The following is a 22,848-nucleotide window of genomic DNA, read 5'->3' on the forward strand; positions in this document are numbered from 1 at the left end:
TTTTCTTTGGCTTTTATTCACATATAGCTGTCATTTCTGTGCCCATTACTCTTTTCAGTGCTTGCTTTGCGCCACCCATTACCACAGGCCTCATCTGTGAAGTGGACTCCTTTCAGAAGGGGAATCTTGCATGACAGTGTTCTCTCCCCACTAACATGCATCATTATCTGTATTACTAGTACATGTCTGGGACAGGTGGCCCTATATCAGAGATCACAAACCTTTCTATGTTGTCTCTTGCGTGTCTCACCAAGTAATGTTTCCTTCCAGGTACTATCCGATAGTAATAGCCATCTGAGGGCGGCACGACTCTTGGAACAGAAGCACAGTGGTTTAGGTAAGTATACTGTTAATTGTATTTATTACCTTTAGGGCTGGGGCAATGCTAACAGGCTGATGAGATGCCGGCAGCTTTCCTTTAACCTGTTACTTTATTAAAAAGTGCATCCAAGCATGGCAGCAATGAGCAACACTTAATAGTTACTGGTAATCTGCTGTGATGTTGATGATGGCATTGTATAATGTAGCTGCTGATTGAGAGGAAGCTCACTCCACCAGTAGCACGTTCTCCAAACTCGCAAAATGCAAATGCCGATATGTTGGAAAAATTTCAAATATCAGTCGGGGTCCTAGAAGAATATTTATAGTAACCTGATTCTGATTTTAACAATTTTTGTAGATTAAAAATTCCAGTGTTCCTGATATGTGCCCTGTAAATGGCCTTGTGTATACAGTCCTTCTTTATACCCATTTTATCCCTCCATTCTGGATCTTGACAATCGAATAGAAAGGGGACCATTAGTTAATTAGAGATAACTGATCTCTTTGAGGCGGGAAGAAACTACACACAGGTACTTTATAGGCGGATGTTGACGTAGGGATAGAGGAAAGTAGATCATAGGTTTTTATTTATTCCCCTTCTTCCTTCATCATTTATCCCCTTTTTATCTTTCCTGTGTGTAATAATGTCTCCATTCCACTGTTTTTGTTATTACCTTGCAAACACAAGACGACATACTAGCATAGAGACACAGACCATGAGCATAGGTAGAATCTCACAAAGGTGAATGATGGAGTAAGGAAGACAGAATCGTGCAGGTTTTACCATCAGTGTCTGTTTTATCAAAATCTGAAGCATAGGGAGACTGATATATAATGATGTGACTGCATGATCTGAAATCATTTTGGCTTTGGTTTTTACTGAAACAAATAAAAAAGTTGGTCTACATCAGTGGTGTCAAACTCGAGCCCTCCAGCTGCTGTGGTTCTACATATCCCAGCATGCCCTGCCACAGTTTAAACATGCCCTGATAGCAAAACTCTGTCAGTGCATGTTGGGATGTGTAGTGCGACTGCACCTGAAGGGCCCGAGTTTGACACCACTGGTCTACATGAAGGGAATTACTGGATAGAGAGCAGGGAAAGCATAGTTGGCCAGGTATACTGGTAGGCACAATGCATAAATTAGTTCAAGGTTTTTATAATGCATAACTGGCCTATAATGCAGTAAGTGCAGCGTCAATTCCATTAACACCTAAGGCATTCTGGGTTTTGAGAATGTTTTATTGGTCCTGGAGCATTTTTAAGTATTTTACAGATTTTTGCTTATTTGATTAATACAATTAAACTATAATACTGTATGTTTACATTAACAGCTATAAATGTTCATTGTCCTGAATATTACAGTTCTCACATAGATTTGTGGGTGTATTTTTTTTTTCTATATGTATTCACAGGTTGTATATATGTTAAGTTTGGGAATCATTTAGAATGTCCCACTTGGTGGTAATCACAGGAGATCACAAAGCATTTTGCATGCACTGACTGTACTACATGCATGTTGTGGTAGTGATAGCCACACTTTGGGTGTGTTGTGTCACAGGAAGCAAAGCTTCATTACAGCACTGCTGTTTCACATAGAGACTTAGGGGTAAATGTACTAAAGGTCGATTTAGATTGTTTAAAATTTGTTCAGATCGATCAACAACTTTGGGCTTTCCGACTGTAAAATAAACATATTTGTCATCCATGTGGTTTCAACTTCAATTGAATTGACCTTTAGCAAATTTTACCCTTTTTTTTTTATAGCTTTTTTCTTTTTTTCTTTTTAATACAGCCATTTTAATCTAATATTCAGTCATTGGTGCCACGAGAGAGATGCCATCTTCTTTTTTTTGTTTTGTCATCTTGTACACTCCATCCCCTTCCCCCTTTTGAAATACTTAAATTGAGCCATTTTGATAATTATTGTGGACTTTTTTTTTTTTTTTTTTTCATCCTTTTACACTTTCATAGGAGTGTCAGTTATTAGTCAGTTCTGTGCTTTAGGTGCCTCTTTTCTCTGCCTTTCTACATGAGAATATTGTATAATAATGCTGAGATGTCATTTTGTGCACATCCTGTCAAGGGTTTTCTTTATTTTATTGTGTAACTTGTGTAGAATTCTGTGCCACCTTCTGCTTTTCACTTGCCTACCTCAACACAACACTAAATACCATTTCACGATCAAGTTACACATTACACAAATGTAGGAGGCATCACCTACACCTAATGGAGGCAGCCATTTTGTGCCAATCTTCACATAATGGCCAATTTCTGCTGTTAGCCTCAGTAATACCTCCAGTTCCTAGTCTCTTCATGGCACATAATAGAGCATGTTTTACTTATTTGATATTGGTTTGGCCAGCAAATTGGCTCCCTTTACTTTGTGAGAATTATGGAATACATTTAGAGGAGTTCTTAAGGTGACTCAGGGCAGGGAATGGGAAAAAGCAGTCACTATGAAACTTTTCCATCTCCTAATAATTGGCATTTTTTTCCATTTTCTCTGGGTTACTACGATTTTGTTAGTTACATAATTCATGACATTCAAGTCTGAACCCATGCTTTTAGTGACTGCAAAAGAGGCGTTTTAATCTTGTTCATCATTCCTGGAACGACGCTGATCCTGTGTAGAGTACACGGGTCAGAATTTTATCCAGTACACCACAATTCGTTTCCTTTAGGGCTGACATCAGATGTGAAAGCAGCACCTACATGTTGGTTCTGGATACACATTCGGGTATTTACAATCTGAATATTGACCATGAAAACCAACATGAACTTGCTTTTTTTTTTTTTTTTTTTAAATACTCTTATGAATGCTCAGGTGCAACAATACAAAATTTGCACAGAGCCTATGAATAAAAATGAACTTATCTATGAGTATTTGTCCAGAAGTATTAAATATAAAATTGTGCTTATTAAGCAGAATGCTAGACTCCTCCTTATTGACTGAGGGGTCTATTTACTAAACCTTGGATGGAGATGAAGTGAACGGAAATAAGGTACCAGCCAATCGGCTCCTAACTGCCATTTTTCAAACACAGCTTGTGACATGGCAGTTAGGAGCTGATTGGCTGATACTTTATTTCCATCCAAGGCTTAGTAAATAGACCCCTGAAATTGCTGACAGATCATTTCTAGCTGAAGAAAAGAATGCAGTGGTTGGATTAGGTCTGGGTCTGTAGAATGGGTATACGATTTATAAATGATGGGGGCTAATGAAAGGGTTTGCTGATATATCAGGACAAGGGGACAAGTATTGGCTTCTTTTAGGAATGACAGAGGAGTGTTTTAGGGGAGATATATTAACATATCGCTTTTCTCTGCCTAAGAAACATTCTGCATAATGTCTTAGTATAGCAGATAGAGTAACTGGAGAGGTGTTACTCCTGGCTTTCTCTGCTTGGCTGTATTACATCAGAATGGTACTGATGCAATATGGATTGGCTCTTTTGTAACCCCTATGCATATATGTGAGGATGTCCAGAGGGGGTTGCAGTGGCCCTCATACTTCTCCGCCATAGCTGGTTGGCGGCATTGTTGCTAAAAGAAGGCAAAGGTGCATAGCGCGCTGGGATATCTGACAGCTTTCAGCCCATTGGCTCTGTATGAAATTGGTGACACAGGACATAAGAGTGAAATACTCTACTTGGTCTGACTCAGATGCAAAATTATTCCCTTAGTCACTTACAACAATGTATTTTACAGAAATTGTGTTTTTCTAAATACACTTGCATATCAGTGTTAGATCTAAACACAGCAGGAGTGGTCACCTTACATATATTCCCCTTGTGCCCCCTGATAGTGGTCCTGACCTGTATATTGTTTCACATGATTTTACTTTCCCTACAAAAACTTAGAGGGTCTATGTACTAAGCAGTGTTAGGAGACAGAGTGAAAAGTGATGAGGTGCCAGCCAATCAGCTCCCAACTGTCATCTCACAGGCTGTTTTGAAAAATGACAGTTGGGAGATGATTGGCTGGCACCTTATCACTTTTCACTCTGTCTCCTAACACTGCTTAGTAAATAGACCCCTATATCTGAAGTGCCAAATACCCTCTTACAGTATATTGCGTCCTCATAGACTTCCCTGAGCAGACTTACACCTTCCCAAGTAGCTGGTCATACATGAATGTGTCTTCCTGCAGACCCTCACTCACAGAAAAAAGAAACCAGGAAGTATTCACATTCTGGGAAGTGTAAAACCAGAAGTCACTATTGGAGCTCTCTACTACGAGGTAAGGAATCTAGTGGTATTCCATCCTGCCTGCAGTAGAGTAGCTGTGTCTTCTCAACCAATTCTTATGTGCACTTACGCCTTTCTCCAGAGTGCTGATTAAACTCCACTACCCTACGCATTTACCTATTGCTTATTACTGCAGTAGCTTTGGTTTTAAATTATTAGCAGTATTATATTTTAGGAAAAATTCCTCCCCTAGATAAATGCTGTTATATCCTTTTACAAGTAAATATTGAAATATCTGCAAAAAAAATACAAAAAAATAAATAAATATATAATAAAAAAATATCTCTCTCCCTCTCAACTCCGGATGTTAATTTTACCAGAATGGAACATGTGGTGATGTCACATCCAGTGGCATCCCATGCGATTTCTTAGACTGGTAGAGTGTTACTGTTATATTAGGTTAGACACACGAAGGTGTACGTTTCTGTTATGCTTCTCGTTGGTGTGTGTTAAGTCCTGAGGAAGATCAGTCCTTGACCAATATGTCCACTATACCTTGATGTGAGTAATGAACTCTTCATAAAAAAAAAGACCCTGGTGAGAGCGTTCCATTGATGTTGCTCCATTATTTTTATTAAATACTACAAATCATACGCTCCCTACTTTCACAGAAAAAAAAAAAAAATATATATATATATATATATTTTGATAGGATCACTGGTAAAGTGGTCTGTGGCTGGGACATTTATCCCAGATTCCTGTCCTATGTGTTTAAAATCCCCAGGAGAAAGTCTGCAGTGTAGCAGGCTTGAGTTTCGGCTTTTTGAAAAGCCGGTTTGGGACCTGGGGGTTGTGGGTGAGAGGAGAGGGAGGGCTCCACCCACGGCCACTCCAGGTTTTGGTTCTCGCAGCCTGGTAACAGGCTTGTTAAGGTTTCCACCTGAGTGGCCAATATAAGCCTAGTGTGTTGAGGGCTGATTGTCTCACCTGGGAGAGCAGACAGGGAGTTTGCTCAGAGACACTTGAAAACCTAACTGTAAGTGTTGTGCTGTGCTTTTGTTGCTGGTGAGGGCATTAGGCCCTGCCAGGTTCTGGTAGTGAGGGAACTACCTGTGAAGTTAGTGCCCCGACAGGGCTAGGATTTACGTTTGTTTTCTTTGTTATTGCTGACATTGTACAATAAAGACTGGCGCCGACCAGCTTGTACTTGCATCCAGTCTGGCGTACTGTTTCCCAGCTGCTGTGTGTGAAAGGAAGGCGTCCCCTACCCAGGAGAGGGACCCCCTAACCTAACTGTCACTATATATATATATATATATATATATATATGATCAAGCTTCAAACTTTGTTTCTAGCCAAAACAATATAAAGACCACGATATAAATGGACGATAACGACTTTGTAATCGTGCAGTGAATATGCCAGCAACTACCAGCTATGCGCACCCCCGCTTGTCATTGTTGGCATTTGTCATTGTCTGAACATACTGCCCAACATGACGATATCGTCATACTGTGAATGTTCGGGGATGAGGGAGGGTGCCTGCACTGAACGATATATCGTCCAGTGTGGGCACATTATCAACTGCACAGTTTAATGAACAATAACTGTGTCATTATCGTTCAATCGTTCTTTCATCGTGTAGTGGATATGCACCTTAAGCCTTGATCGCCATTCCGCTGCCAATCCGACATTTGTATTTAATGGGCACCCGGTCAGGTGCGGGCAATGCAGTCCGGTTAACGCATTCCTGACCGGACGGCCATTAATTACATTGATAGAAAATGTCGAATCTGACCTTTTGCTCTAGCCCCCCTGCGTACACCAATGGGATCCAGCAGATGTAGCTGCGGGTGCTATGTGACGTCACTTGCTCTGCTCCTGCATTGCTGTTGAGTAGGGATGGCCATCGATATGGTTACTATTGATGGTTACAATCTATGGCAAAATAGAAACGGGCCATCGATGCTAACCAACCATGCAATGGATGACCATCGATGGCTTCACCGACTGATGGTCATCCCTGTTCTGTGACTGACTGGCCTGTGGGCCAATCAGTACTGGGGAGTTTGGCTTCATGGGTGTCTAGTTAGGGAGACTGACCATAGCTCTGCCCCCAAAGTTGCTTCAAGCACATGGGAAAGGGAAGACACTTTTTTCAGATCTAAGGGGAGTGTGAACAGAATTCCAGTCAACTACTTCAGGATCTGTTTAAATAACAGATATTGGCGATTATCCTCTTTTGACTATGTTTTTTGTGTGCTTCTGCACGGGTGAAGCATGTACCACTGATTTTCATGTGAATGTGTCCAATAGGGAGTGCTGTGTATTGGTGTAACAACTCTTTTTTGGTTTTATCTTTAAGCATTGTTTGGGTGTTTGCTCCTTTTTGTACCTAATCAGCAGCACCTTTGGATTATTGCGCACATAGCCTATACAATATATTCTACTTTATTTATATCGCCACAAGGGTTCCACAGAGCCTTACAAAGTACATAGACAAATGAGCACACAAGACAACAGTTAACAGTACAAACAATGCAGGACAAGGACATGGTTTATAAACATTGCTGCATAACGCTTAAATAAGCAGCAGGGTGTCAGCAACCAAGTGTTAGGTGTCGTTGTGGGGAGTTAGCAGTAGATAAAAGTATAAGTAATACAAGGAGGTAGAGGGCCCTGCTCGTGAGAGCTTACATTCTAAGGGGGAGGGGCAGACAAACAGGTGTGACACAGATTGGGCAATAGTGAGGAAGCAGTAGTGGGTTAGATTGAGCGCTAGAAAGCTTTGAGGAAGAAATGGGTCTTGAGGGGCCCATTTGAAGATTAGGAGCCAGGAAGCAGTTATCAGGGAATTTTGAGCTAAGGTCAGGCGGACGAAAAAAGGCATGACCTACATGACCTCTAAATCCTAGAATGTTACTTACAACAACTCTAACACAAAGTAAACTTATGCCTAGAAGGTATTTGTGCAGGGGAGTAGGATGTCTCTAAAACAGGGGTGGGTAATAAGTGGCTTTCCAGCTGCTGTTGACCTACACATCCCAGAATGCCCTGCAACAGCTGGGGCGCCACTTATTGACCATCCCTGCTTTAAAAGCAAGTGAGCAGACTAAGGCCCTCATTCAGAGGCGGTCGCTAGAAGCGATCGCTCTCTCTGAATTAGGGATGTGCAGGCTCTGTTTTACTTGGATTTACTCGGTTCTTATCGCCACTTTACTGCAAATTCGGATTTATTATATTGGGTATCCAAAACACATGATAGGCGATAGCCAATAAAATGCCGTTTAAAGATCCGAGTAAAACCGAACCCGCTCACCCCTACTCTGAATAAGGGCGGCCGCTTTTTTATTTTTTTGTGCGGCCTCCTGGTCGCTAGCTAAGCTGTGGGTTAGCGACCGACCAGGGTGATGGTCGCGATGGTCAAGACCATCGGGGCTTGCGATGAGACCCGCCTACAAAAAGGGCCGAGCTGTCGATCAACATCGACAGCCGTCCCTTTTGTAGTGAGCTCCGGAGCGAGAGAGTTTCCAAAACATCGATCCGGTCGCAAGCACTCAGTGCTTGCGACTGGGTCTGAATGAGGTCCTAAGATTCTTCAGCGATCTAAGTGGTTTTTCTTTGCATTATATACATCCCAATATGAATATTTCCTGATATTGTGATTTTAGCCGGTCAATCCTGAAATTCAGCATTTGCATTTTATCTTTCCTAATGGTACACAGTGCCCTGAATTCTATTCTACTTAAGTGCATGACAAGTCTCCACTTTACTTTACTTTTAAGTGAAGTTGTATCGTTGCTATTTTATCTAATATTTTAGTTCTGTTTTGTTTTTCTATTCTATTGAGTGTAAGCAGTGCACATGACTTGCGTGTGTGTGTGTGTGTGTGTAAGCAGTGCACATGACTTGCGTGTGTGTGTGTAAGCAGTGCACATGACTTGCGTATGTGTGTGTAAGCAGTGCACATGACTTGCGTATGTGTGTGTAAGCAGTGCACATGACTTGCGTATGTGTGTGTAAGCAGTGCACATGACTTGCGTATGTGTGTGTAAGCAGTGCACATGACTTGCGTATGTGTGTGTAAGCAGTGCACATGACTTGCGTATGTGTGTGTAAGCAGTGCACATGACTTGCGTATGTGTGTGTAAGCAGTGCACATGACTTGCGTGTGTGTGTGTAAGCAGTGCACATGACGTGTGTGTGTGTGTAAGCAGTGCACATGACTTGCGTATGTGTGTGTAAGCAGTGCACATGACTTGCGTATGTGTGTGTAAGCAGTGCACATGACTTGCGTATGTGTGTGTAAGCAGTGCACATGACTTGCGTGTGTGTGTGTAAGCAGTGCACATGACGTGTGTGTGTGTGTGTAAGCAGTGCACATGACGTGCGTGTGTGTGTAAGCAGTGCACATGACTTGCGTATGTGTGTGTAAGCAGTGCACATGACTTGCGTGTGTGTGTGTAAGCAGTGCACATGACGTGCGTGTGTGTGTGTAAGCAGTGCACATGACGTGCGTGTGTGTGTAAGCAGTGCACATGACGTGCGTGTGTGTGTAAGCAGTGCACATGACGTGCGTGTGTGTGTAAGCAGTGCACATGATGTGCGTGTGTGTGTAAGCAGTGCACATGACTTGCGTGTGTGTGTAAGCAGTGCACATGACTTGCGTGTGTGTGTAAGCAGTGCACATGACTTGCGTGTGTGTGTAAGCAGTGCACATGACTTGCGTGTGTGTGTAAGCAGTGCACATGACTTGCGTGTGTGTGTAAGCAGTGCACATGACTTGCGTGCGTGTAAGCAGTGCACATGACTTGCGTGCGTGTAAGCAGTGCACATGACTTGCGTGCGTGTAAGCAGTGCACATGACTTGCGTGCGTGTAAGCAGTGCACATGACTTGCGTGCGTGTAAGCAGTGCACATGGCGTGCGTGCGTGTAAGCAGTGCACATGACTTGCGTGCGTGTAAGCAGTGCACATGACTTGCGTGCGTGTAAGCAGTGCACATGACTTGCGTGCGTGTAAGCAGTGCACATGACTTGCGTGCGTGTAAGCAGTGCACATGACTTGCGTGCGTGTAAGCAGTGCACATGACTTGCGTGCGTGTAAGCAGTGCACATGACTTGCGTGCGTGTAAGCAGTGCACATGACTTGCGTGCGTGTAAGCAGTGCACATGACTTGCGTGCGTGTAAGCAGTGCACATGACTTGCGTGCGTGTAAGCAGTGCACATGACTTGCGTGCGTGTAAGCAGTGCACATGACTTGCGTGCGTGTAAGCAGTGCACATGACTTGCGTGCGTGTAAGCAGTGCACATGACTTGCGTGCGTGTAAGCAGTGCACATGACTTGCGTGCGTGTAAGCAGTGCACATGACTTGCGTGCGTGTAAGCAGTGCACATGACTTGCGTGCGTGTAAGCAGTGCACATGACTTGCGTGCGTGTAAGCAGTGCACATGACTTGCGTGCGTGTAAGCAGTGCACATGACTTGCGTGCGTGTAAGCAGTGCACATGACTTGCGTGCGTGTAAGCAGTGCACATGACTTGCGTGCGTGTAAGCAGTGCACATGACTTGCGTGCGTGTAAGCAGTGCACATGACTTGCGTGCGTGTAAGCAGTGCACATGACTTGCGTGCGTGTAAGCAGTGCACATGACTTGCGTGCGTGTAAGCAGTGCACATGACTTGCGTGCGTGTAAGCAGTGCACATGACTTGCGTGCGTGTAAGCAGTGCACATGACTTGCGTGCGTGTAAGCAGTGCACATGACTTGCGTGCGTGTAAGCAGTGCACATGACTTGCGTGCGTGTAAGCAGTGCACATGACTTGCGTGCGTGTAAGCAGTGCACATGACTTGCGTGCGTGTAAGCAGTGCACATGACTTGCGTGCGTGTAAGCAGTGCACATGACTTGCGTGCGTGTAAGCAGTGCACATGACTTGCGTGCGTGTAAGCAGTGCACATGACTTGCGTGCGTGTAAGCAGTGCACATGACTTGCGTGCGTGTAAGCAGTGCACATGGCGTGCGTGCGTGTAAGCAGTGCACATGGCGTGCGTGTAAGCAGTGCACATGGCGTGCGTGCGTGTAAGCAGTGCACATGGCGTGCGTGCGTGTAAGCAGTGCACATGGCGTGCGTGCGTGTAAGCAGTGCACATGGCGTGCGTGCGTGTAAGCAGTGCACATGGCGTGCGTGCGTGTAAGCAGTGCACATGGCGTGCGTGCGTGTAAGCAGTGCACATGGCGTGCGTGCGTGTAAGCAGTGCACATGGCGTGCGTGCGTGTAAGCAGTGCACATGGCGTGCGTGCGTGTAAGCAGTGCACATGGCGTGCGTGTAAGCAGTGCACATGGCGTGCGTGTAAGCAGTGCACATGGCGTGCGTGTAAGCAGTGCACATGGCGTGCGTGTAAGCAGTGCACATGGCGTGCGTGTAAGCAGTGCACATGGCGTGCGTGTAAGCAGTGCACATGGCGTGCGTGTAAGCAGTGCACATGGCGTGCGTGTAAGCAGTGCACATGGCGTGCGTGTAAGCAGTGCACATGGCGTGCGTGTAAGCAGTGCACATGGCGTGCGTGTAAGCAGTGCACATGGCGTGCGTGTAAGCAGTGCACATGGCGTGCGTGTAAGCAGTGCACATGGCGTGCGTGTAAGCAGTGCACATGGCGTGCGTGTAAGCAGTGCACATGGCGTGCGTGTAAGCAGTGCACATGGCGTGCGTGTAAGCAGTGCACATGGCGTGCGTGTAAGCAGTGCACATGGCGTGCGTGTAAGCAGTGCACATGGCGTGCGTGTAAGCAGTGCACATGGCGTGCGTGTAAGCAGTGCACATGGCGTGCGTGTAAGCAGTGCACATGGCGTGCGTGTAAGCAGTGCACATGGCGTGCGTGTAAGCAGTGCACATGGCGTGCGTGTAAGCAGTGCACATGGCGTGCGTGCGTGTAAGCAGTGCACATGGCGTGCGTGCGTGTAAGCAGTGCACATGGCGTGCGTGCGTGTAAGCAGTGCACATGGCGTGCGTGCGTGTAAGCAGTGCACATGGCGTGCGTGCGTGTAAGCAGTGCACATGGCGTGCGTGCGTGTAAGCAGTGCACATGGCGTGCGTGCGTGTAAGCAGTGCACATGGCGTGCGTGCGTGTAAGCAGTGCACATGGCGTGCGTGCGTGTAAGCAGTGCACATGGCGTGCGTGCGTGTAAGCAGTGCACATGGCGTGCGTGCGTGTAAGCAGTGCACATGGCGTGCGTGTAAGCAGTGCACATGGCGTGCGTGTAAGCAGTGCACATGGCGTGCGTGTAAGCAGTGCACATGGCGTGCGTGTAAGCAGTGCACATGGCGTGCGTGTAAGCAGTGCACATGGCGTGCGTGTAAGCAGTGCACATGGCGTGCGTGTAAGCAGTGCACATGGCGTGCGTGTAAGCAGTGCACATGGCGTGCGTGCGTGTAAGCAGTGCACATGGCGTGCGTGCGTGTAAGCAGTGCACATGGCGTGCGTGCGTGTAAGCAGTGCACATGGCGTGCGTGCGTGTAAGCAGTGCACATGGCGTGCGTGCGTGTAAGCAGTGCACATGGCGTGCGTGCGTGTAAGCAGTGCACATGGCGTGCGTGCGTGTAAGCAGTGCACATGGCGTGCGTGCGTGTAAGCAGTGCACATGGCGTGCGTGCGTGTAAGCAGTGCACATGGCGTGCGTGCGTGTAAGCAGTGCACATGGCGTGCGTGCGTGTAAGCAGTGCACATGGCGTGCGTGCGTGTAAGCAGTGCACATGGCGTGCGTGCGTGTAAGCAGTGCACATGGCGTGCGTGCGTGTAAGCAGTGCACATGGCGTGCGTGCGTGTAAGCAGTGCACATGGCGTGCGTGCGTGTAAGCAGTGCACATGGCGTGCGTGCGTGTAAGCAGTGCACATGGCGTGCGTGCGTGTAAGCAGTGCACATGGCGTGCGTGCGTGTAAGCAGTGCACATGGCGTGCGTGCGTGTAAGCAGTGCACATGGCGTGCGTGCGTGTAAGCAGTGCACATGGCGTGCGTGCGTGTAAGCAGTGCACATGGCGTGCGTGCGTGTAAGCAGTGCACATGGCGTGCGTGCGTGTAAGCAGTGCACATGGCGTGCGTGCGTGTAAGCAGTGCACATGGCGTGCGTGCGTGTAAGCAGTGCACATGGCGTGCGTGCGTGTAAGCAGTGCACATGGCGTGCGTGCGTGTAAGCAGTGCACATGGCGTGCGTGCGTGTAAGCAGTGCACATGGCGTGCGTGCGTGTAAGCAGTGCACATGGCGTGCGTGCGTGTAAGCAGTGCACATGGCGTGCGTGCGTGTAAGCAGTGCACATGGCGTGCGTGCGTGTAAGCAGTGCACATGGCGTGCGTGCGTGTAAGCAGTGCACATGGCGTGCGTGCGTGTAAGCAGTGCACATGGCGTGCGTGCGTGTAAGCAGTGCACATGGCGTGCGTGCGTGTAAGCAGTGCACATGGCGTGCGTGCGTGTAAGCAGTGCACATGGCGTGCGTGCGTGTAAGCAGTGCACATGGCGTGCGTGCGTGTAAGCAGTGCACATGGCGTGCGTGCGTGTAAGCAGTGCACATGGCGTGCGTGCGTGTAAGCAGTGCACATGGCGTGCGTGCGTGTAAGCAGTGCACATGGCGTGCGTGCGTGTAAGCAGTGCACATGGCGTGCGTGCGTGTAAGCAGTGCACATGGCGTGCGTGCGTGTAAGCAGTGCACATGGCGTGCGTGCGTGTAAGCAGTGCACATGGCGTGCGTGCGTGTAAGCAGTGCACATGGCGTGCGTGCGTGTAAGCAGTGCACATGGCGTGCGTGCGTGTAAGCAGTGCACATGGCGTGCGTGCGTGTAAGCAGTGCACATGGCGTGCGTGCGTGTAAGCAGTGCACATGGCGTGCGTGCGTGTAAGCAGTGCACATGGCGTGCGTGCGTGTAAGCAGTGCACATGGCGTGCGTGCGTGTAAGCAGTGCACATGGCGTGCGTGCGTGTAAGCAGTGCACATGGCGTGCGTGCGTGTAAGCAGTGCACATGGCGTGCGTGCGTGTAAGCAGTGCACATGGCGTGCGTGCGTGTAAGCAGTGCACATGGCGTGCGTGCGTGTAAGCAGTGCACATGGCGTGCGTGCGTGTAAGCAGTGCACATGGCGTGCGTGCGTGTAAGCAGTGCACATGGCGTGCGTGCGTGTAAGCAGTGCACATGGCGTGCGTGCGTGTAAGCAGTGCACATGGCGTGCGTGCGTGTAAGCAGTGCACATGGCGTGCGTGCGTGTAAGCAGTGCACATGGCGTGCGTGCGTGTAAGCAGTGCACATGGCGTGCGTGCGTGTAAGCAGTGCACATGGCGTGCGTGCGTGTAAGCAGTGCACATGGCGTGCGTGCGTGTAAGCAGTGCACATGGCGTGCGTGCGTGTAAGCAGTGCACATGGCGTGCGTGCGTGTAAGCAGTGCACATGGCGTGCGTGCGTGTAAGCAGTGCACATGGCGTGCGTGCGTGTAAGCAGTGCACATGGCGTGCGTGCGTGTAAGCAGTGCACATGGCGTGCGTGCGTGTAAGCAGTGCACATGGCGTGCGTGCGTGTAAGCAGTGCACATGGCGTGCGTGCGTGTAAGCAGTGCACATGGCGTGCGTGCGTGTAAGCAGTGCACATGGCGTGCGTGCGTGTAAGCAGTGCACATGGCGTGCGTGCGTGTAAGCAGTGCACATGGCGTGCGTGCGTGTAAGCAGTGCACATGGCGTGCGTGCGTGTAAGCAGTGCACATGGCGTGCGTGCGTGTAAGCAGTGCACATGGCGTGCGTGCGTGTAAGCAGTGCACATGGCGTGCGTGCGTGTAAGCAGTGCACATGGCGTGCGTGCGTGTAAGCAGTGCACATGGCGTGCGTGCGTGTAAGCAGTGCACATGGCGTGCGTGCGTGTAAGCAGTGCACATGGCGTGCGTGCGTGTAAGCAGTGCACATGGCGTGCGTGCGTGTAAGCAGTGCACATGGCGTGCGTGCGTGTAAGCAGTGCACATGGCGTGCGTGCGTGTAAGCAGTGCACATGGCGTGCGTGCGTGTAAGCAGTGCACATGGCGTGCGTGCGTGTAAGCAGTGCACATGGCGTGCGTGCGTGTAAGCAGTGCACATGGCGTGCGTGCGTGTAAGCAGTGCACATGGCGTGCGTGCGTGTAAGCAGTGCACATGGCGTGCGTGCGTGTAAGCAGTGCACATGGCGTGCGTGCGTGTAAGCAGTGCACATGGCGTGCGTGCGTGTAAGCAGTGCACATGGCGTGCGTGCGTGTAAGCAGTGCACATGGCGTGCGTGCGTGTAAGCAGTGCACATGGCGTGCGTGCGTGTAAGCAGTGCACATGGCGTGCGTGCGTGTAAGCAGTGCACATGGCGTGCGTGCGTGTAAGCAGTGCACATGGCGTGCGTGCGTGTAAGCAGTGCACATGGCGTGCGTGCGTGTAAGCAGTGCACATGGCGTGCGTGCGTGTAAGCAGTGCACATGGCGTGCGTGCGTGTAAGCAGTGCACATGGCGTGCGTGCGTGTAAGCAGTGCACATGGCGTGCGTGCGTGTAAGCAGTGCACATGGCGTGCGTGCGTGTAAGCAGTGCACATGGCGTGCGTGCGTGTAAGCAGTGCACATGGCGTGCGTGCGTGTAAGCAGTGCACATGGCGTGCGTGCGTGTAAGCAGTGCACATGACACGTGTGTGCCTGTGTTCAAAATCCTTTTTCTTCTTCAGTTTGGATAAATTAGAAGTGTTTTATGAAAATTACACCCTCCAATGGTGAGCAGAAGATGGCACAGGATGCTTTATACTGGAAGGATGCTTATTAAATCATCTCTTTATGTAATGCCTTCCATATAGTGACCACAGTTATATTGCATGTTGCATGCAGCTCTTCTGTGTATAGAGGAACACTAGGTTGCTTTATTTTTTCTAACTCCCACTAGGCTCTCACTGCGCTGGTCTGTTTAGTACTACAGTGCTCGGGGCCTCTTCAAGTGCACCTAACCTACTGGACTATGCTCGTGCTCATCGTAAAAAGCTGACTACTTCTGGCTGCATAGATGGTATGTGCACACACTCATGCAACGCATTTGCGAACCCATGCCCCTCATCAGAGGGTGGCACAAAGATCTGACTTTTATTTTTTTAAAACTCAACATCTTATTAAATAAATACTATAACCATAAGTACAATTGAATATGGATTTTTTTTTTTTTAACTAGCACAGGGTTTTTTTTTTGTTTTTTTTTCATGAAATCATTTTTATAGCTTTCATGATTATCATAATTCAGTATATAATACGTACTAAATGTACCCATAATTATTTTTTTTCTGTTTGGTAATTTTTTTTTTTTTTTTTTTTAATTGTATCAAGTCAAGATTAAGGGTTTACACACACACTTGTGCTGAAACAATGGGTGTAAATCTATTATTTGGCGTGTTGTGTCTTTACAGTACAATTTCTTGTACTGGTAACATGCATTAGCACTTTTGAAGTAGGTTAAGCCACATTCTAAAATTTTAAAATCCGTTCTGGGAACGAGCCCATAAGAAATCCATACATCCCATTTAGAAGTCTCTTTACAGGGTGTTATCCGCTAGAAAGCGCATTAACACCGGGTAGGTGTGAATAAGCCCTAGAACCAGAGTAGCCAGCTTTCTTTTTCCTAATTTCAAAATCTTTGGGAAATGTTTTTTAATGGGCATCCAAAATGTTTTCTTTTTTCACCCAAGTTTATACCTTTGCTGTGGAGTGCACTGCATGCTGCTGGATTCTAACACGTTCCAACACGCGGGGAGTTGTTCTTCCTCTCTCTCCTTCCATTTTTACTTTTTTTTTATTTTTTTATTTGGTAGCTGTTATGAATTTCAGGTACCTCTTTTTCTCTTTCTTAGACGCCACACGCAGCTCTGCTGTTAAAAGGTTTTCTATCTCATTTGCCCGACACCCAACAAATGGTATGTTTTGTTTATTTTAAATAATACCCCATGCTTCATTTTTTTTTATTTCACATTTGGTTTTCAACATGGGATACAGGTCCACTTTCCCTCTTTTTTATTGATCATAATCTCCTTGGCTTACACATTTCACAAAAAAATTATATATTTTAGTTTATTTTTGTATGTGCTCAAGTATCAAGCCTTCTCTTCTCATTCATACAATGTATTGTGAAATGCAGTATAACTTATTTAAAAATGTTGTGTATTAGTAAATCAGCTCGAACACGATTTTCTAAGTCATGGTTCTATCTTGATTATGTTTTGGATGATCTGAATTAATTGATAACATTATTAAGTAAAATTTCTCAGCTAATCTTCTGCTTCAGATGTAAAGGTAAACCAAATCAATGCTTATTACTTAGTAATGTAGTGCAACTTTTAATCGTTGTTAAACACAGTAGTTAGAACTATTATGTATGTGTGTATAATATATATATAATATATATTTGTATATGTATGTATAATGTCTGTGTACAGTATGTGTTTTATGTGTGTGTGTGTGTGTATGTATGTATGTATGTATATATATATAATATATATATTCACACCTATACCGATCAGCCATAACATTAAAACATCCTGCCTAATATTGTGGAGGTGCACCACTGCACCCGCTGCCAGTGTCCTCCAGCCCGGCGCCACAGGGAGACTCAAAGCTGGACGCCTGCTGAGACTTTATTACCAGCGGGCGCCCGGCTCCTTCCGTGCAGCGTCACGGTAGCCGGAGGCTGGAGTTCTCTCCTGAACTCCAGCTTTCGGCTCTCCCCATGGCCCGGGCACTATGGGAGAGACGTCATGACGTCTTTCCCATAGTTCTGAGGAGCAGCCGGGCAGACCGGACGGTGGCGAATGCAAGGTAAGTATTGCTTTATGTTTGTTTGTTTTTTTTTTTGTTTTTTTTTAATGTAAGCGGTACTACAAGGGCATTACCATATGGGCACTAGAGGGGCATTACCATATGGGCACTACAGGGGCATTACTACGGGGACATTACCATATGGGCACTACAGGGGCATTACCATATGGGCAATACAGGGGCATTACTATGGGGACATTACCATATGGGCAATACAGGGGCATTACTATGGGGACATTACCATATGGGCACTACTACAGGGGCATTACTATATGGGCACTAGTACAGTGGCATTACTATAGGGGCATTGCTATAGGTTCCCTGCTGAAAAGCACATTCCTATAGGGGCACTGCTGCAGGGGGCATTACTATGTGGGAATTACTAGGGGGGGAGCGCCAAATTACTGTCTTGCCTCGGGTGACAAAAATCCTAGTTTCGGCCCTGTCCTAGTGCCACCAAAACGGCTCTGACCCATCGAGACTCCGCAAGTCCTCTGAAGGTGTCCTGTGGTATCCAACACCAAGATGTTGGCAGCAAATCCTTTAAGTCCTGTAAGTTGCAAATTGGGGCCTCCATGGCTCGGACTTGTTTTTCTACCACATCCCACAGATGCTTGATCAGATTGAGATCTGGAGAATTTGGAGTCCATGGCAACACTTTGATCTGTCATGTTCCTCAAACAAATTCCTGAACATTATTTGTTGTGTGACAAGGCCCATTATCCTGCTGAAAGAGGATCCTGCCATCAGGGAATATAATTGCCAGGGTGTACATGGTCTGCAACAATGTTTAGGTAGGTAGTACGTGCCAAAGTAACATAAATGGCAGGACCCAAGGTTTCCCAGCAGAACATTACCCAGAGCATCACATTGCTTATGCCAGCTTGCCTTCGAAGAGAAGAGAGACAGGGACGGGGGAAAAAAGTTTAAAGTAAAGGGCAAAGATTATGTTGAGCATTTAAGTTTTTTTTTTTTTAACGTTAAATTTGGTTCAAATGAATTAAACTCAAGAGGGAAATTGTTTACTTTTTCTGTTATGACTGTTTCTGTAAAATTGGAATGTAAATATATATATATATATATATATATATATATATATATATATTTTTTTTTTAATGTCAATTTTTTGTTTAATATTTTATGCAAAATGGCTGCAAGTTTTAATTAAAAAAAACATGTCCGGCTTGCCTTCTCTTCATAGTGCATCCTGTGCCCTTTCGTCCCCAGGTAAACGGTGCACACATTTGGGCGTCTACATGATATAAAAGAAAAGGTGATTCATCAGGTCAGGCTTCCTTCTTCCATTGCTCCATGGTCCAGTTCTGAAGCTTATGTGCCCATTGTAGGTGCTTTTGGAGCTGGACAGGGGCCAACATGGGCACTCTGACCAGTCTGCAGCTACGTAGCCCCATACGCAGTATGCTGCGATGCACAGTGTGTTTTGACACCTTTCTATCATTGGCAGCATTTCATTTTTCAGCAATTTGTGCTACGGTAGCTCTTCTGTGAGATTGGACCCGGCGGGCTAGCTTTCGCTCCCCACACGCAACAGTGAGCCTGTCGCCGGTTCATTGGTTGTCCATCCTTCGGGAACTTTTGATAGGTACTAACCACTGCAAATACCCCACAAGATCTGCCATTTTGGAGATGCTCTGACCCAGTCCTCTATCCATCACAAGTTGGCCATTGTCAGAGTTGCTCAGATCCTTACACTTGCCCATTTTAACGGCTTGCCAAAGCATCAACCTGCCCAATATACCCCACCCCTTGCCATTTGCTATTGTAACGAGATGGTCAATGGTATTCACTTTACTTCACTTCTCATCAATGGTTTTAATGTTATGGCTGGTCATGTGTATGGCTGGTTATGTACGTATGCTTGTGTATATTATATATAGCCAACGTTTCAGGGCCATGCAAGACCCTTTTCTCAAGGCTGGTACTGCAACATTGTAACTATCAAAGACAAAAAGAAACACACTTGTTTCTTACCTTTTAAATAGAAGAGTCCTTCCTGCACATTGTAGCAGACCGGGGCAGGCAGGCGGAGGGGATGACGTGCACACGGCAAATCTGTCCCCGTCTGATGATGTCACTCCGATGCTGGTGGGCTGTCATGGAAACCGCACACGAGTCGGGTATGCGGTCTCCCTGGCCCACTGACAGCTGCACACAAGGAGAAGGAGAACACATTAGAAACATAACAACAGATTAAGGGAAAATCAATAAACACAGTTAGTTTGATGCAGGTTGAAATATCATAACTTGAATGCTGTGGCTCCAATCTGACAGTGTATATTACCGTGATAGGATACTGAAATGAATAAATGGTTACACTTTAGAATGTGAATTCCCTATGTGTATAACAGATCATCCAGATGCGCCTGTAGATGCCCTAGATATACATCAATAAGGGGTACTATAGACTGAGAAATCAGATTGTAACTATCAAATACAAAAAGAAATTTACTATGTTGCAGTGCCAGCTTCGAGAAAAGGGTCTTGCATGGCCCTGAAACGTCAGCTGTTAGGCATGCATTACGATCAACGATTGTGTTATACAAGTCCGAGAGTGCCGCTGTCGTCTTGTTAGTGAGTGTATGTATGTATGTGTGTATATATATATATATATGTATGTGTGTGTATGTGTGCATACACTTATCTTAATAAGACACTAACATGCAGGAATTTAATGAATGAGCTTAAATATTACTGACCTAATTAGTCTTGACTCGCATTTTTTTTTTTAAATAATAAAGAATTTTTAATTTAACAGTAATTGGAACATATGGCGACATAAACAATTTATCTTAAGGAGTTTGATGTTTTTTTGGAGGTGACATAGTCCTAGCTTTGATAGATAATGAAGGTAAGTATACTGCAGCAGTAACAGACACCTGTGAGTGGTTGGCTAGAGATTTAGAATATGCCATTGTTGCACAAGGTTTCACCCTTAGTAATGTTGATTGGTGCTACAAGTTGTTTAAGCATCATGAAAACCAATATGATGTGACTTTTTTTGTTTGATTAGTGTTGTATTCAGAAATTGCTTTAGGTTTCATATGTATTAAAGTGTAACAGTGTATATACATATTATATGTATGTCTTTCAGGGTTTGAGCTGTACTCCATGGTACCTTCCATATGCCCCTTAGAGACTCTCCACAACTCCTTGTCTTTAAAGCAGGTGGATGAATTCCTTTCTGCAATTGCGGCTCCTTCGAATGACTGTCTTCTGGATACCCCAACAGCGTCTCCTTGTAGGGTGGCTTTGTATATTCTTATCTGTGGCTTGTAGTACTAGTACTGCGTGGCTGTTCACACTTACTGTATGGAAGGAACACCTTCAATAATTTTCACATGTTTTACTATAATGTATATAAACCATAGAAACACATTTGTGGGAGGGCAGGGGCCAACCTCTGACTATATAAATTGTTACGCCTTGAGAAGTGGTTATCAGTAACTGTACGTTGATATGCAAAATATAATGTACTTAATGTTAATAATGGATCATTTATTCTGAGCTTTTCTTTACAGCTACTCCTGGATATCACAGTTATGTTGGCAGGAAAGTATCATTAAATACATATTCTCCCACGAAAATACTTCCAACTCCGTTTTTCCTTGGTACGGACAATTCCATATCTGACACCGCTGTTCCGGGTAAGTGAACTCTTCTATGGCTGGGAAAATAGCACATTTCTGTTTGTAACCCATAATATCCTGAATCAGCCGCTTTAAACTTTTATTCAATGAGACATATCCAGTTGGTGGAAAGATTTCCTATTGAAAGATCACCCTCTATGGGGGCGCAATGATAAAATTATGAAGTGCGTTTGAGGAGTAAAATAGGCGTTGCTGCCACCAGCTGAACAGGGAGCATGCCTATAACTGTTCTCTGTCCAGCTCTCATCCCTGTAAGAGACTTCTCTATGCTCATGTGCTGCAGTCTGTACAATCTGTATTAGTGCATTTAATACAGGGAAATTCCAAATTCATTCAGTTCCTCCCATGAAAACCTCCATTTTGTAACGCCACAGGATACACCATCTACACCCACTAATCCATGCACAGTTCTATATAAATGGATGCATTTTTAGTCAAATTACCTCGAAACATGTCATTCTGTGATTTGTACTGTTTGCATTTTCAAAGCTTCATAATTACTTTTCTACTTCAATACACCATGGCAACCCCTACTATGGATCAACTCCTTTTCAGATAGGCAGAGACAGGTAATGACCCCTTGGATGGCATATAACGGAAACACTCTTCCCTGGTGTCTCTTCCTCTCTCTAGATAGACAGACAGTTTATTTTTTCTCTGATCAATGCAGATCATATGTTTACGGCAGAAGACAGTCTCATACCTTTTTTATGGAGCAGTTCTGGTAGTGAAAACTGAAATGACCGGTGTTTTGAATGCAAAATGTCTTCTTTGCATGCTTGCACACCATCATAATATTTTTAAGTGCCGAGGACGGACCAGCCAAGCTTAGGGGGAAACCAGAACTACTTCTCAGCATTCCACCTCTTGAGAATGAGATTTCCTACACCATGAAGGCAGCATCTGGACAACAGTCTGAACTTGATTTCAAACAGTCGAAAAAAGACCTGCTTAAGTTAGGGGTGGGATTTTTCACACAGTTACGATAAGTTTTTCTGTTTAGTTTTTTTTAGATCCTGTGGTAAAGAACACACCAGCTCATAGATCATATGTGGTGAACCTTTTTATTTGGAAAAAAATTCTAAAGTTCTATATGTAGCTCTAGGAAAATAATTCAGCCTACTGAATAATTTACAGTTTTTGTTTCCTGGATGAAACAGACCCATGTTGCCAGGAAAGTACTCAAGCCAAGATGTAACCCCCCGCCCCTATTCGCATGCCATTGTTGTTCATTATTTCATGCCGGTATGCTTAAATACTTACCTGTCCCGACAGGTCTTCCAGTATAGAGACCTGTCCTGGCGAATCGGTGTCTTCCGGTGTTCTTTTGCATAAAGAAGCCCATCGGCTTCTATAGGCAACTCCATCTATACAGTGCATCCGGAAAGTATTCACAGCACTTTTTCCACATATTATGTTACAGCCTTATTCCAAAATGGAATAAATTCATTTTTGTCCTCAAAATTCTACACCTCATAATGACAGCGTGTAAAAAAATATTTTGAGAATTTTATAAATTTAATTAAAAAATAAAAAATAAAAATCACATGTACTGTACATAAGTATTCACAGCCTTTGCTTAATACTTTGTTGATTCACCTTTGGCAACAATTACAGCCTCAAGTCTCTTTGAATGGTGCCACAAGCTTGGCAAACCTATCTTTGGGCAGTTTCGCCCATTGCTCTTTGCCGCACCTCTCGAGCTCCGTCAGGTTGGATGGGAAGCTTTGTTGCACAGCCATTTTCAGATCTCTCCAGAGATGTTCAATCTGTTTCAAGTCTGGGCTCTGGCTGGGCCACTCAAGGACTTTCACAGAGTTGTCCTGAAGCCACTCATT

The 22,848-nt window shown here is 45.6% G+C and overlaps 1 protein-coding gene across 1 annotated transcript in view; it reads left to right on the forward strand.

Annotated features, from left to right (window-relative positions):
• The first annotated feature begins 300 nt into the window (after nucleotides 1-300).
• Nucleotides 301-22,848, forward strand: part of LOC148518080 (inositol hexakisphosphate and diphosphoinositol-pentakisphosphate kinase 2-like) — a 36,244-nt gene continuing 13,696 nt past the window's right edge. Inside the window, exons 1-5 of the mRNA XM_088477661.1 lie at nucleotides 301-337; nucleotides 15,455-15,549; nucleotides 16,382-16,444; nucleotides 20,455-20,601; nucleotides 20,882-21,007. Of these exons, the coding sequence (XP_088333787.1) occupies nucleotides 20,472-20,601; nucleotides 20,882-21,007 (256 nt within the window). The 5' untranslated portion in view covers nucleotides 301-337; nucleotides 15,455-15,549; nucleotides 16,382-16,444; nucleotides 20,455-20,471. The remainder of the gene's footprint in view (nucleotides 338-15,454; nucleotides 15,550-16,381; nucleotides 16,445-20,454; nucleotides 20,602-20,881; nucleotides 21,008-22,848) is intronic.

The sequence above is a fragment of the Taudactylus pleione genome, unplaced genomic scaffold, assembly GCF_031769625.1.
Source record: "Taudactylus pleione unplaced genomic scaffold, aTauple2 ptg000202l, whole genome shotgun sequence".
NCBI classification, from domain to species: domain Eukaryota; kingdom Metazoa; phylum Chordata; class Amphibia; order Anura; family Myobatrachidae; genus Taudactylus; species Taudactylus pleione.